The 14,809-nt window shown below is 34.9% G+C and overlaps 1 protein-coding gene across 1 annotated transcript in view; it reads left to right on the top strand.

Annotated features, from left to right (window-relative positions):
• Positions 1 to 14,809, top strand: part of LOC139093389 (uncharacterized) — a 120,613-nt gene that overhangs the window by 24,212 nt on the left and 81,592 nt on the right. The window contains exon 3 of the mRNA XM_070644092.1: positions 14,033 to 14,132. Within this exon, the coding sequence (XP_070500193.1) occupies positions 14,033 to 14,132 (100 nt within the window). The remainder of the gene's footprint in view (positions 1 to 14,032; positions 14,133 to 14,809) is intronic.

Raw genomic sequence — 14,809 nt, 5'->3', positions numbered from 1 at the left:
CATGGTTATCTGGCTAACCTCTGGTTATCTGGCTAACCCTTGGCTACCTGCTTATCTGGCTAACATCTGGCTACCTGGATACCCTTCTAACTGCCAGGGCAACTTGATATCTTTCCGACAAATTTTAGAAACAGTCGCTCCTTAGCTAGACTAAATTGTGCTAAAGAATTATTAGGCGAGTAACAAGAGGGAGATGAGTTGGGAACATAGTCAAACCATTCGATTCCATTTCCATTTATATGCAATACAAGAAACATAAAGGATAATCCTAGTCCTGCAACTCATTATCTATTAGAATTAGATTCATTATCTTCATTAATCGAATTATTTTTCCTTAAATGTCAAGTATCTTAAGCTTAACATCCTTTTAATAAACCCCCAAACGAATTTCTAAGTTCCACAATAATTTACTCGCATCTGGAATTGGAAACATATCGAAAAACTATAACTTTCCCATAATCAAATCCCATCTGATCTTAAGTAATCCTATTTAATGTCAAAACTTTGACAAAAAGCACCAACTTTTCTCCCGATGGACATCCTTTAGTCACATACCGAGTAGATACTTATTCATAAAAAAAGAGGCATCATGTGAGACTTTCGAGGACAAAAGCTTAATGAAGTCTCTAAAAAGGAAACCAATACACAGACACGAACATTTACGTATGGGAAAAAATGAGAAGCTTTGGAATAGTATTTTTTGTGTCTGTCTACCACTAAAATTACTTCTGTTCCATTAATCCTCACCAAAAAGCGATAAATGTGCGAATTTTGCAAGAAAAATAGAAATGAGGATGTGGAAATAAAGGCGGCAAGCAATAAACAGAAGAAAGAAAAAAATCGTGACTACATAAGAAGCTGTTCATCTTTGCGAATAATTTCCATAATCATGAAAAATTCATGCAAGAAGGAGAAAGTTGGGAAAGTTGATGAGTGTTTTGGGAATAAAGCGCATTTTGTCGGTCAAAGGCTTTGAGTGGAAAAGGATGTAAAAAGAATAGCAATGTTGTGTAGGGAGGTTGACTAGGTGTCAGGTCCATAGGGTTTAACATTTCGGATCCCTGCTTCGGCACCGGATGCTCTCTTATTGTGATTTTATGTAAATTGAGAAATCGCTGAGATTCGAACCAACGTCTCGGCAAAATAAAAGCTTTCATGCCAATGACAAGCAGAAGAACAGAAAGACTTGTTGTTCATTAACACTAAAGTGTCCGAAAATCCAGTCCCAAGTTGACTTTACTTGACTGAAAACTGTGCTTTCCGAGAAAACAATCAGTCATTCTGTACAGCCAGATAGAACGATAGACAGACAAAGCAGTCTAATTTGTGGCATATGCGTATCAAAGAACTGTTCCAAAAAAGCAGTAAGCAAGTTTTCATTGCTAATAGTAATTGAGTATGGCATAAAAAATCAACAGTGAAAAAAAAAAGCTTGGATGATGGGGTGTGGGATGAAGGTGATGATGAACAAACTTTATTTTCATTTTTCCCCATAAAAGTTATTATTATTGTTAAAATATTCCAGTCAGTGCACCAAATCAGCGCACATTTTAAGTAGTTTTTGGGAGGAGAAGCAATAAAAAATTTCCATTTTTACTGTAAATAATTTGCTTTTTTTTCTGTGAATTTGACGATGGAAACAAAAAAAATTTTTAAGTGGTTTTAAGATAAAAATTTGTTTAAAATGGAAAGTTCTTGACTCTTCATCATTTTTAATGGCGTTTTGATTTTTTTGTGTTGAGTTATTGCTGATAATGGTGGAATTTATGGGTTGTGGTCGTAAATTTTTAATGTTTTTCAACTAAAAGATCGACAAAAAAATAATGAAAATTTATGAAAAAAAAAGTTTAAAGGTTTTAAAAAATATCATCAGAAAAAATTTCTAGGAGAAAAAGACTTTAACAACTTTATAAAGTTAACATGAGATTTGAACTCAAGCATTTTATACTAATTTAATTTTGAAATATTTCAATTGCTTTTCATGTACAGTTCCTGCTGCAAAAACATAATTTTAGGATTTATAAAATTATGAATTAAATTAGATAATTCTGTTATTAGAGGAACCTACTCTCATGGACCTTGCTAGACAATTTTTGAGAGGATATTTTGAAGCCGATTATTTTAGGAAGCCATATGGACGCCAAACGGAGGTGGCTTCCATTTAGTGATAATGAAAGAGATTAAGTGGAGCCTTAAAAGCTCTTTGACGGAGCCTTATTCATTCTTGACGCTCGGAGTTGCCATAAAATTTGAGTTTTCTCGTTATGTAATAAGGGACAACACTTAGGAGAGGCAGGATGTGGTAGGAATCGTAATTTTATCGGTGTGCTTCAAAAAGTCGAATATTGGTGTTACATAATAAGCAAACAGCCCCAAAAATTCCAATAAATTCAAAACAATTTTTTCAGCCAATTTTATATTCAGAAAATCATGTTTTAAAATTCAAAACAATTCGATAAATTTCATCACAGCAACAAAACATTCATAATTTGCTGAATTTGATTATCTTCCTCATTCTATGCCTTTAAAATAAAAAATCTCGCACGAAATTATTCAACAAATATTTCCACGAATCCAATGATTTTAACATCATCATCATCCTAAAACAACAGCACGTATCCATTTATGTCTATGTGAAATTTTTTTAAAAATAATTCATTTTTCAAGCGAAAAAGCAGCATAAATTGAATAAATTTTATCGATCTTTATCAGATTTAATGCTGCTTTATTGGATGATTTTCGACTAAATCGCAATTATTTAGAGTACCACATAATCAGTAAGTAGCTTGTGGCGTTCATCATCATGATGATTTTCCAATTTTTTAAAACTGCCTCCGTAAGGCACAAACAAAGTCAAAGATCATGCATCTAATTTTAGATCCGCCTTTGGAAATGATTTCTTAGTTAGAATCCGTAATTAAGTGAATGATGAGCTTGTGAATGGAAGGTCTTGAATGAATTATCCCTTAGATGATATAAAAATTGTTTCCATTTTATTGAATTAATCTCCTTTTTATGAGATTTTCATGCCTTGAAAGATATTTATGAGCATTTATTTATGCTCTCGAATCCATGAAATGTTTAAAGTGAAATATTCTGTTGGATGTAATTTAATTTTGTGACAATTTAATTTGATGGAATGGCAAATTAGTTTCGGGAACTTTAAAGTGTGGGGTTGCCTTTAAAAAGGTCGAGGATTAAAGTTTGTCATTACTATTTTGAATAAATTATCAAGCAAATTAGTGTAATTGCTTAATTGCTTATAAACAAGGTTCATCAACATTTTGTGATTTGCATGTCCATCTTTTAGTTTTCTTACTTACTAACTGGAGCCATGCTCCGACTTGGAGCTCCTAGGTTGCTACAACAGGGTTTCCATCAGACTTTATTGCTGGCTGAATCACAAAACTTAAACAAATTCTCAGTTTTGACATCTAAGTGGCATTCCTTCATTACCGTCGTACGTCATATTGCTTAGGATTTTAATTTAATCTGCTCTTAAGAGAATGTTCATTAATAGCTGTATTTTAACAAACAAAGAACATGCTTTCATGGTACATTAAATGGCGCCTAGAGCTACCCAAAAAGGTCAAATTGCAAAAATGGCTGAAATATAAGCTTGAGGCCAACTTGACTCTAGCCTGGGTCAGATTTTCAGCTATTTCTATGCATGAGGCCAGGAAAGCTCTATCAATGGTTAATGACTATTAACAATACAATACACTTAGAGTCAACTTCATATGACATTTCAAGACTGTCATAAAGGATATAATCATCAGCATTCATCATTCTGTCTGCCATTCCGATCTATGCTCCACTCGATTTTTAATTAAGCTGATTTGTTTAGGCAATTTTGGTAAAATTGAAGTTTCTTAAGCCCCGTCCCTTTTAATTCCCAAAGAAACTTAAATTTGCGGGATTTATAAGTTTCTGCTTGTCATGCTTGACGGGATTGTAGCCTAATAGATTATAATTGATGCTCAAGGCCAGCAAAAATGTCAAGACTTCCTATTCTAAGTCATCAAACACAAACGACCTTGAATATCCTGTCTATTTCATAATCATTCCTAAATACACAACATTGGGAAAAACAACGAACCAAAAAAAGAAATTAATTTCAAAACTTTCAATCTTCTCTTTACTTGAGAAACTGTCAATTATCCACAAACATTTCCAATAACATTTCAATACCTTCCGATGATAAAAAATACTTTATAAAAAAAAAACTTTTTAAAAAATCATCGTTTTTCGCGTGGACTAAAAAGTAAAAAATAACTTTTATTTTGTGATTTAGAGAAATTGGTTTGAAAGTTGAGACCACACATGAATTACAAACATGTACCTTGACTTTATCGTATAGTTCTACAACAAAAAACGAGGACGCCTGGTATCAGAACTTCATCAAAGATTCGCGCCCTCGTTTTTTGTTGTAGAACTATACGATAAAGTCAAGGTACATGTTTGTAATTCATGTGTGGTCTCAACTTTCAAACCAATTTCTCTAAATCACAAAATAAAAGTTATTTTTTACTTTTTAGTCCACGCGAAAAACGATGATTTTTTAAAAAGTTTTTTTTTAAAGTATTTTATTTTCAACTTTTTAGTCCCGATTAGTTTAGCAAAGATCGTAAAAATTTGTGAGCTTTGCTCAACCAAGTCCGATGGTTCGATAATAATTTCAAGCTTCGCTCGAATTAGATCACAGTGGTGTCGGACTCCAACTGTTATTAGATCACAGTGGTGTCGGACTACTTCGCTTCGCTTCGTTCGCCCGACTGTTATTAGGTCACAGTGGTGTCGGACTCCACTTCGCTTCGCTTCGTTCGCCCGACTGTTATTAGATCACAGTGGTGTCGGACTCCACTTCGCTTCGCTTCGTTCGCCCGACTGTTATTAACAGTGGTGTCGGACTCCACTTCGCTTCGCTTCGTTCGCCCGACTGTTATTAGGTCACAGTGGTGTCGGACTCCACTTCGCTTCGCTTCGTTCGCCCGACTTTTATTAGGTCACAGTGGTGTCGGACTCCACTTCGCTTCGCTTCGTTCGCCCGACTTTTATTAGGTCACTAGTGACGGACTCCACTTCGCTTCGCTTCGTTCTGTTATTAGATCACAGTAGTGTTCCACTTCGCTTCGCTTCGTTCGCCCGACTGTTATTAGATCACAGTGGTGTCGGACTCCACTTCGCTTCGCTTCGTTCGCCCGACTGTTATTAGATCACAGTGGTGTCGGACTCCACTTCGCTTCGCTTCGTTCGCCCGACTGTTATTAGGTCACAGTGGTGTCGGACTCCACTTCGCTTCGCTTCGTTCGCCCGACTGTTATTAGATCACAGTGGTGTCGGACTCCACTTCGCTTCGCTTCGTTCGCCCGACTGTTATTAGATCACAGTAGTGTCGGACTCCACTTCGCTTCGCTTCGTTCGCCCGACTTTTATTAGGTCACAGTGGTGTCGGACTCCACTTCGCTTCGCTTCGTTCGCCCGACTTTTATTAGATCACAGTAGTGACGGACTCCACTTCGCTTCGCTTCGTTCGCCCGACTGTTATTAGATCACAGTAGTGTCGGACTCCACTTCGCTTCGCTTCGTTCGCCCGACTGTTATTAGATCACAGTAGTGTCGGACTCCACTTCGCTTCGCTTCGTTCGCCCGACTTTTATTAGGTCACAGTAGTGTCGGACTCCACTTCGCTTCGCTTCGTTCGCCCGACTGTTATTAGATCACAGTAGTGTCGGACTCCACTTCGCTTCGCTTCGTTCGCCCGACTGTTATTAGTCCACAGTAGTGTCGGACTCCACTTCGCTTCGCTTCGTTCGCCCGACTGTTATTAGGTCACAGTAGTGTCGGACTCCACTTCGCTTCGCTTCGTTCGCCCGACTGTTATTAGATCACAGTAGTGTCGGACTCCACTTCGCTTCGCTTCGTTCGCCCGACTGTTATTAGGTCACAGTAGTGTCGGACTCCACTTCGCTTCGCTTCGTTCGCCCGACTGTTATTAGGTCACAGTAATGTCGGACTACACTTCGCTTCGCTTCGTTCGCCCGACTTTTATTAGGTCACAGGAGTGTCGGACTCCACTTCGCTTGAATTTTATGATTAAAGAACACAAAATTATCCAAAAAAAGAAAATGCTAAAAAAAAAGTTTGCTCATCACTAGGCTTGAACTCATGACCTAATGTATGCTAAGTCACCAAACACAAACGACCTTGAATATCCTGTCTATTGCATAATCATTCCTTTATCCACAACATTGGGAAAAACAACGAACCAAAAAGAAATTAATTTCAAAACTTTCAATCTTCTCCTTACTTGAGAAACTGTCAATTATCCACAAACATTTCCAATAACATTTCAATACCTTCCGATGATAAAAAAGAATAAAGAATAATGTCGAATTTTGTTTCTAAAGCTTTTTGCGTCATTTCAGACATAAATTCTCAACAAATATACACACACAAAAAAAAAGTAAAAACATTTTACGAAATAAAGGAACAAGAAAAAGTTTCATGACAGATTTATTTCAAACGACTACAATTGACATTGCCAGAAAAAAAGAAGCAAGTTGAAAATGAATAGAATCATTACGAGACAAAAGGAAATGAGGGAATTTAAAGCATTCTAAATGTGACACACAAATCAACCTTCCAGCATACGACAAAAAAAGAAGCTCGTCTTCATTAACAATTCATTTATAAGGCTAGGGGCCAGGCACAGTCATTAACGTACAATCATTATAAATCTTAATTAATATATAGAAGATGAGGATGATGAAGCTTAAAAATGCGTACATAAAATGAAAATTCATTCCTCATCCGACCGTCGGTGCTTAATTTGATATTAATAGACTTTGAAAAAATTACAGGAACCGGAAGGAACAAACAAAAGATTTTTTTTAATTTTATTACATGACCTTGAGATCTTCTAGATTAAAAGAGAGGAGACTAATAAATTGGATAGCTAACTAAGCTGACGGAATCAACGGGATTATGTAGTGAGGATTGTACTGCTGTCAGTTGGGATTATTTGATCCAGATTTTCTGACATTGATGAAATTTGAGATTAAAGTTTGTGGAAATTGAATTAGATTTTTTTTTTTGGGGGGATTAAATCCAGAAATATTCGTGGAAGTGAAGGCTGTTCTTTATGGAATATGCTGAATTCAGAGAGTGAGACACGATTAAGACACATGTAACATCGTGGGAATTGTACTCGAATCCTTGTCATATCAACAGCACTCAATACAGTGAATTAGAAGAACGGATCATTAGTGGGAATCGAACCTACCCCCTCACAAAAAAAATGATACAGATTGCTTGCCTGTTGCCAAACCACTCGGCTACAGAGGTCTTCTTCTCGTACTGGGTAATTCGACTATATATGGCTCGGTACCCCAGATTCTACTCTGCTCTTGCTTATGAGGATAAGGTAGGAACTACGTCCTCCCGGGGGACAGACTCAACAATTCAACCATGTGTATGATTTCGTATAATCTTTGGGTTGTATGACTAATTTGCATATTGGCTGTCCTAGAGCCTAGAGGTCGTTCGTTTATAAGGGTCGTTCGCCAGATATGGTATTTGTATGACATCTGTGAACAACGATTGGTGTATCCAAGGAGAAGTGTTCAGGATTTGCCACAACTACCCTACCCGCTCCACCCCAAATTTGCAGAATCCAAAAAATGCGCCACTAATCACAATCCTTAATTACTTCCTTACTTTCTTCCTAGACAATTTCTATAGTACACGTTTATTACATGAATCTGTGTCGTTTAAAGACTCTTTCTATTTTTCTAAAAAGAACATGACTCTATGAGAAGACATATATCCACATATAATCTCACACATATACTACATTAAGAAAGTACAAGCTTCAACAAAGAAAGGATGATAAAAATTTCCTGAAATTTATCAAGTGGAAAATCAATATCGCTGTTTGAAAATTATCTCTTTGTAAAGTTCTTATCCTCTTATAAGGAACAAAAAAAGAAGAAAAAAGCTTTTATGTCAATTGGATGAATAAATTTCTTGTTTCATGTGCTTTATAAAATAAGTAATTATGATTGAAAGGAATGGGAATTTAAAAATTCCAATTTTAGATAATAAAGTAAAATTTGAAATTTTAAAAGTCGTTAAAATTTGAAATTTTCAAAAATTTAAAAACCGTTAAAATTTGAATTTTTTAAATCCCTAAAAAATGGTTAAAAATTGATTTTTTCAAAATTTACCGTTGAAGTTTAAATTTTTCAAAGTTTTAAGTTTTTGTGTTTAAAAAATTTGAATTCTCAAAAACCGTTAAAATTTGAATTCTCAAAAGTTGTTATAACCCGAAATTCTGAAATTCAAATTTGAAAGAACCGTTATTTATAAACCACTCATAAACAGCAATTTTCTTAAACAGCACTTCAAAAAAATCCTAAACTTTCATTTCCACCATCCGTCAGTAACAAAAAAAACAAAATTCCTCAGCCAAGAAATAAACTGTACGAAGATGAAAGGGAAAGTAAATAATTTGTCTTTCTTCTTTCCAAGGAAAAATTCACAAGAAAAACGAAGACACAAATTATTCCCATCACTAATTTTGTGTTACGTCTGATAAGAAGCTACGCATAGCTACCAATAGTCATGTCATATAGCAAGTCGATAAAAAGGAGAATAAACAGAAAGGCTGATGGGGTTCTGATAATATCAGTAGTTAATAAAATATTCAGTCAAACAGGAAATCTGCAAAATCTCTGAGCTCAATGGGACCGGAAATTTATGGTTAAAGGCTTTTTTAAGGAACGCAATGGGAGGTGAAATTGAAAAGCTCTTTAAGATCTTTCAAAAGAAAAATTAAATTTGTTTATTTAAGAAGATTGATGGGAAAAAAATTAATTAAATTGCCAAGTGCTGATTTTTTATTTTGGAAATGGAAAATCTTGTAAAATTTTCATTAAATTTTTGTGAGCTGACAGATTTAATGTTTTATTTGAAAATAAATCAAATTGATTTTGAAAGTTCGTTTTGATAGTTTTAGAATTTAAATCACAATTAAGCATTTAAAAAAAATTAAATTTTCTTATTTAAAAAAAAGGATTTTTTGAATTCTTAAAAACCGTTAAAATTTGAAAAATGATGAAAAAAAATACTGCTTGGAGCAAGAATCGAACCTTTGACCTCTTTGTTACTTGTATAACACTCATTCAACTAGACCATTGAACCATTTGAAACTGATTAGGCAAATTTTCAACTTGAATCAAGAAATTTTTTAAAAAAATTAAGTTTTAATATTGAAATAATTCTCAAATAGTCAAAATTTCAAACTTTACACCCGATCATATCCATTTTCAACCAATTTCAACTCACATTATCTTTAAAACATTAAAAATTTGCACTTTTAATTAATTTTTAATCCCTCTATGTCAAAAAATTCAATACAGCACAAAACAGGGTGAGAAAATTAATCCTCAATGTTGATTCTTCAAATACAATGTTTTTTGTATTTCCACACGCAGCCTTTTTTTGTTTATTTTGAGTGCTCAACAATAATTCTTCTTCATTTTTCCCCGAAATTTTCATTCCAAATGTTTATTTGTATTAAAAAGAAGAAGCGAGGAAAAATAATTAATAATTAACAAAGCTTCAACAAGATTCTTCCTTCATATAATGTACAAGCACCAAAAGAAAAATTCTCTTTTGAAATGTAACACTTTGAGATAATTTTAGCATCGGCAACTTTCCTGTGTGTAGAGAGGCAAGCAGGTGAATTTTTGAAGCAATGAGAATTAAAATTATGATGATGAAGATGAGCGGCTGCCATGGAATTATGTGCTTTACTCATGATGCTTCGAAATTGAATGTGATATTTTAATCATATTTCGTTCGTGTTCTTTAAAGACGATTTTGATGGATTGATGGTATTAAGAATGATTTAAGGTGGTCTGCACAAAAAGGTTGAAATTTCAAATTACAGAATTTGATTTTATTTAATTTAAATTTTCAATCTTGATGATCGGATTTAAGAACGCTCTTATGGGAGGTTGAGACTTTGTTATGATAGGGATGAGGTGGGATGGGTTGGTTCAAAAAGCGTTTTTTGTTCACTTTGATAACTTGTTTTTATTATGGATTCTCGAGATGGGATCGAGGTTAGGATATCTCGGAATTAGTGTCGATAATGAAGCTTTCCCGAAATCCACAGGAAGGCTGACCAAATATCAAGTCTATTCCATCCCATGGTATCTTCCTGATATCACTAAATACACTGCTGAGGACCGAGCTATGTACCAGGATAAATTTATAAAGGATTGAGTAGAAGGCTATCCAAAGGACCTCGTCTGAAGGATGCCATCCTCACAATCAGACTAGGGATGGAAAGGCTTACAACCGACCATTTCCAAAATCAACTTATACTAAGAAAGCAACATTTTACTGCCAACATGAGATTTGCTGTCCAGAAATGTAACTACATTAAGCTATGACTAAACAGCAGTTGAAGCATAGAGCAGTCATCCATAACAGTCATCAATATTCATTGAACAATTCCAAAAACCAAAACTTTATTATCAATAAAATGCACACAATTTAATTAATTTACTCAATAGTATCCCACAAGTATCCCCTATAACAAGCATCCCATATGCAAATCAGTCTAACACATCAACTACCAATAGAAAAGAATATTTAATAGCCACTAATCACCAATGACATGTCACATACAATAAAGTCAGCATAATGCATTGAAAAGGAAGAAGAAAAAAGAGTTTAGTCACACAATGGCACGTTTAATTGAACGAATGAGCTGGTCACATTCTGATAAGAAGGAAAGGGGGTTGAAAGCAAAATGTTGGAAGGCAACCAGAACATATGTTGGTGACAATAATTGTTATAAAATTGGACATCCTGCATTTTGATAGTGTTTCAAATATGAATTGTGTTTTGGTTGGTCAGCTGCCAGAGCAGCATGCTTCAGCACTGTTGAAATAGGTCATCAATGCGGTACCCTTCCGATTACATTATGCTGCTTGGGCTTATTCTCCAATTTTCAATAAAAAATCTCGATTAAAATTTTTATGATTTTTTAAAATGTCTAGCACCCATCAACCATGCCTAAATATTTAAAACAGCTTGATTAATTAAATGAGAAACGCGACGGATTGAAACTTTACTTCCTTTCATACTTTTTTGATCGAAATTTAGGAGCCGTTGTCAAATAATGTTTGATATTTTTTGGATTAAGATGTGGAAAGAGTTCCGCCATAGAACAGCAACAAAGTAAATTTGGTAATCAGGAACAGAAATCTGTTCAACCGCTTAATTATCGCCTGTTATTACACTTTGAAGTGTTGAACGATTACGAAACTTTTGAGTATAATGAAATTGACAACTAATTACTATAAGCTAGCTGATTCATGGTGGATCAAATGGAAGTAATCATTATCACTACCGGAGTAGATGAATCGATCATTTGCAGCTCAGAGGTGTAGCCAGATGCTTGTTGATTTTGGGAGACTTACATGCAAAATCCTAGAAAATTTAACTTTGGATCCTGAACCATCCTGGATCCTGAACCCCCACTTCCTGTGTACGCCTCTAATTTGTATACCGAGAGCGATTGAAACATTAGTTCCAATTGCTCCTAAACTTACTACTTTTATGCTAAAGCCTCTCCTATCCCTACTCTCTTGTACCCTCTACATCCATCTCTGTCACCCAGTCTGTCCAAATTCTCCATCCAAAACTTAAGCTCCAACTCATGATAGACGTCACTTCCAAACCTTTCCTTTAATCAATCCATTTCTCCCATCCACCAAAATCATAATCCCGTAAATAAAACTCAATTTTCAAGTAATTAACTTTTGAAGTTTCTCGACAGCCAATTTCAGTGGTTGTGGATATTGCTATTGGGTCGATGACTTATTATTAAGTTTCTATGGGTCATATTTCTCTTTATTTTTTGTGAGATTTGTGAATAGAATATTGAACAGTTTGATAAATACATATTGGCAGAGATTGAATGTCAATATACAGTCAATAATAACGGAATCTGTTGAAAATGAGAATTTGATGTCTGTTTATAAATAGCCGAAAGGAGGGAGATTTTTATCGATTATTAAAGCTATGTGATTGACATTTGAATGTGTGACTTGATGACTGAAGCTTTAATGAAGCCTATTTGAAATGGCATATTTGTCTGCAGATGGACATGTCTAAAATTAGCAAAAATTCACATTTTTCCGGTTCCAACATCAAAGCTTTCATCATCGCTGAACAAAATATTTGCGGAAAAAAGGTCCAACAAGTTGCCGTCGCTGACAAAACTTTTAATTTCCTTCAAAACAAATAATATTTCAAATATTTACACAAAATCTGAATGCTATCGGAATTGCATCTTTCCACTCGTGTCAACATTTGAAAAGAATTCCTTAAAATTAACATTGCGGGAACGGAAAATGTACAACATTGTGTTGCTGCTGCTTTTACATCCGTAAAATTACAATGCAAATATTTCATTTTACCGAAAAAAAAGCAGCAGCAAAATGCAAATATTTCTCATCCTGTTGACTGCAACATACGATGCAGCTCAAGCATGACAAATGAATAGAATGTTGTGGGAAGCGTCAGTTGAAATGGGGAAGCAAGGGAAGCTACTGAGATTTTTGTAATGAATAATTGTATAAATTTAGAGATTTTTCTTGGGATTTACTGAGAGCATCGCAAATATAGTCTTTGACCTTGTTTGGGACATGAATGTTTTAATTTACTGGTCGGGGCAGGAACAGGCTCCTAATGTATAATAGCTTTGTACTGGCGATCAATTATAGTGTTGCCCCAGTACAGCCTCTTAAAAGACATTCGATTGATCGATATCTGGGTCTAAGTCAGTGCTGTCTAACCTGTGTGCCGTGGCCTACTATCTGCTGTAGGACATTCACAGATGTGCCCCGAATATTCCAAAATAAGTTGACTTTAAATGATCCCAAAGCAAAAGCAAGCATTATCATAATCCACATAGTAAATCCTTCAAACCACACTTTAAAGGCACAGCCTAAATTTCACTACATTCTAATGCAATTTTAGATAAATATCAAAGCGGTTTGAAGCTGTTTGCTTCAAAATATCAACAAAAAAACCTGTTGCTTCATGAGTTAGTAGTATATCCATTTTTCAAAACAGCAGGATATCTAAGCTTACTGTTTGATTATCTGTTTAACAAACTGAATGATATAGAGACTTGTTGGACATAGCGGCAAGACATTGAACCTTTAAGTGACTGTGTTGTGAGCGACAGCTTGTTGCGTTGTTGGAAAAGTTTGTCACTTGATTTAATTGATGGATAATGTTGGAATGATTGGTGGAAAATATGAAGGAATCATTTGTAGGGCTCGGTCAAGAAGTGCAGGCCACATGTATTGCATTATAGATGAACAGGCCTGAAATTTTGACTGTTTTTTGTAGTTTACCTAATAGTGTAGATCTGGACAAACCCAAAAAATTCAAAGCTTGCTTTGATTATTGAAAAATATTTTTTCTACAATTTTAAATCCAAGCAACCATAGGAAAATTCATTTTTTGCATATTCAGTCACAACAAAACATTCAAGAACACAAAGCTGCATGTAACTGTCACACGGAGCTCAGTAATCAAGTGAAGTCCATACAACTGTCATTATCTACCTTGAGTCGCTCTGGATTATATGTGTGTGACTGACAAACTTTTCTGGATTGTGGTAAAACTTTTTATTCAAAACTTTTACAGAAAAAAATGAAATTATTAAGCACAGAGGTGGAAAATCTTTGTGTTGTGATACGTTAGAAAGCACCAACCAAGTGCTAAGCTACTGGAGGGTGGAGAACTCAGATGACAAGTGACAAGAACAACAAATTTTGTCACTTGAGTTTTCCATCCGAGAAGGGAGTTTGATCTCTACTACTCAATGTATCTCTAGCACCAACTTCTTAGTTCCACTTAATTACCAACTTCATTAACCAATCCTCAATAAATCTCATAAATCTTTAATCAATAATTTTTTTCAATTCTTTACTTTCAGAAAACCGAGAAATTTCTTCCATCATACGAGACTGTATCCTTCGCTGTTAAGAGTGTGTTTCAAGAATTTAATTGGACGGAAGCAGTGATCCTCGCCACAGGTGAGTCACAAAAATAAATATACGAAGAGAGAACAAAAAAAAACAGATAAGGAATTGCTTGTTAATGCTGTGTGTACCTTTTCTGTCATGACGTGTGACTGCTGTGCCTGTTGTGATGATAAAGGTTTTTCCTCATCTCTCTCTCCAAATAATCATAGCAATAAGCATACAACATGAGGAAGATAAATAACCCGATAATGTGTGAATGTGTTGGGGTTGGGAGGCTTATTTTGGATGTATTGGGGAGGTTAATTACTCTCGTCAACTAGATAGGCTTGTGATTACGATGTAAAATGTTGAATGTGTGACATTTACATGAATTTTCATTCATTAAATGAAATTGTTTGTGAAGGAAGAAGTTGAATAACTTTTTAATTAGAGAACTCAGCGGGAAGTTTAAGGAATTTTGTAGGGTTGGGGATCTGATGGCTTGATCTTGAATGATTCTCGAGGCTGGAAGCCACATTTTCTAGGAAATCAAGGTTTAGACATCGAGAACCATTAGTTAAAGCTGTATAAATTGGATAATCATTCCATAAAGTCCCTCGGTAATCAAAATTAAGCAGAACAATCGAGTCACGGCCAATTTACTCCTGCAATAGATTCTCATTTAAAACTCCACACCAAATCGTGCAAACAGACACAATAGCTGTGCATAAAAATAGCAAAAATATGAA

The sequence above is a fragment of the Chironomus tepperi genome, unplaced genomic scaffold (assembly GCF_022539635.2).
Source record: "Chironomus tepperi strain 1889 unplaced genomic scaffold, CSIRO-AGI_Ctep_v1 contig_335, whole genome shotgun sequence".
In the NCBI taxonomy this organism is placed as follows: Eukaryota; Metazoa; Arthropoda; class Insecta; order Diptera; family Chironomidae; genus Chironomus; species Chironomus tepperi.
This window is presented reverse-complemented; position numbering and strand designations above follow the sequence as displayed.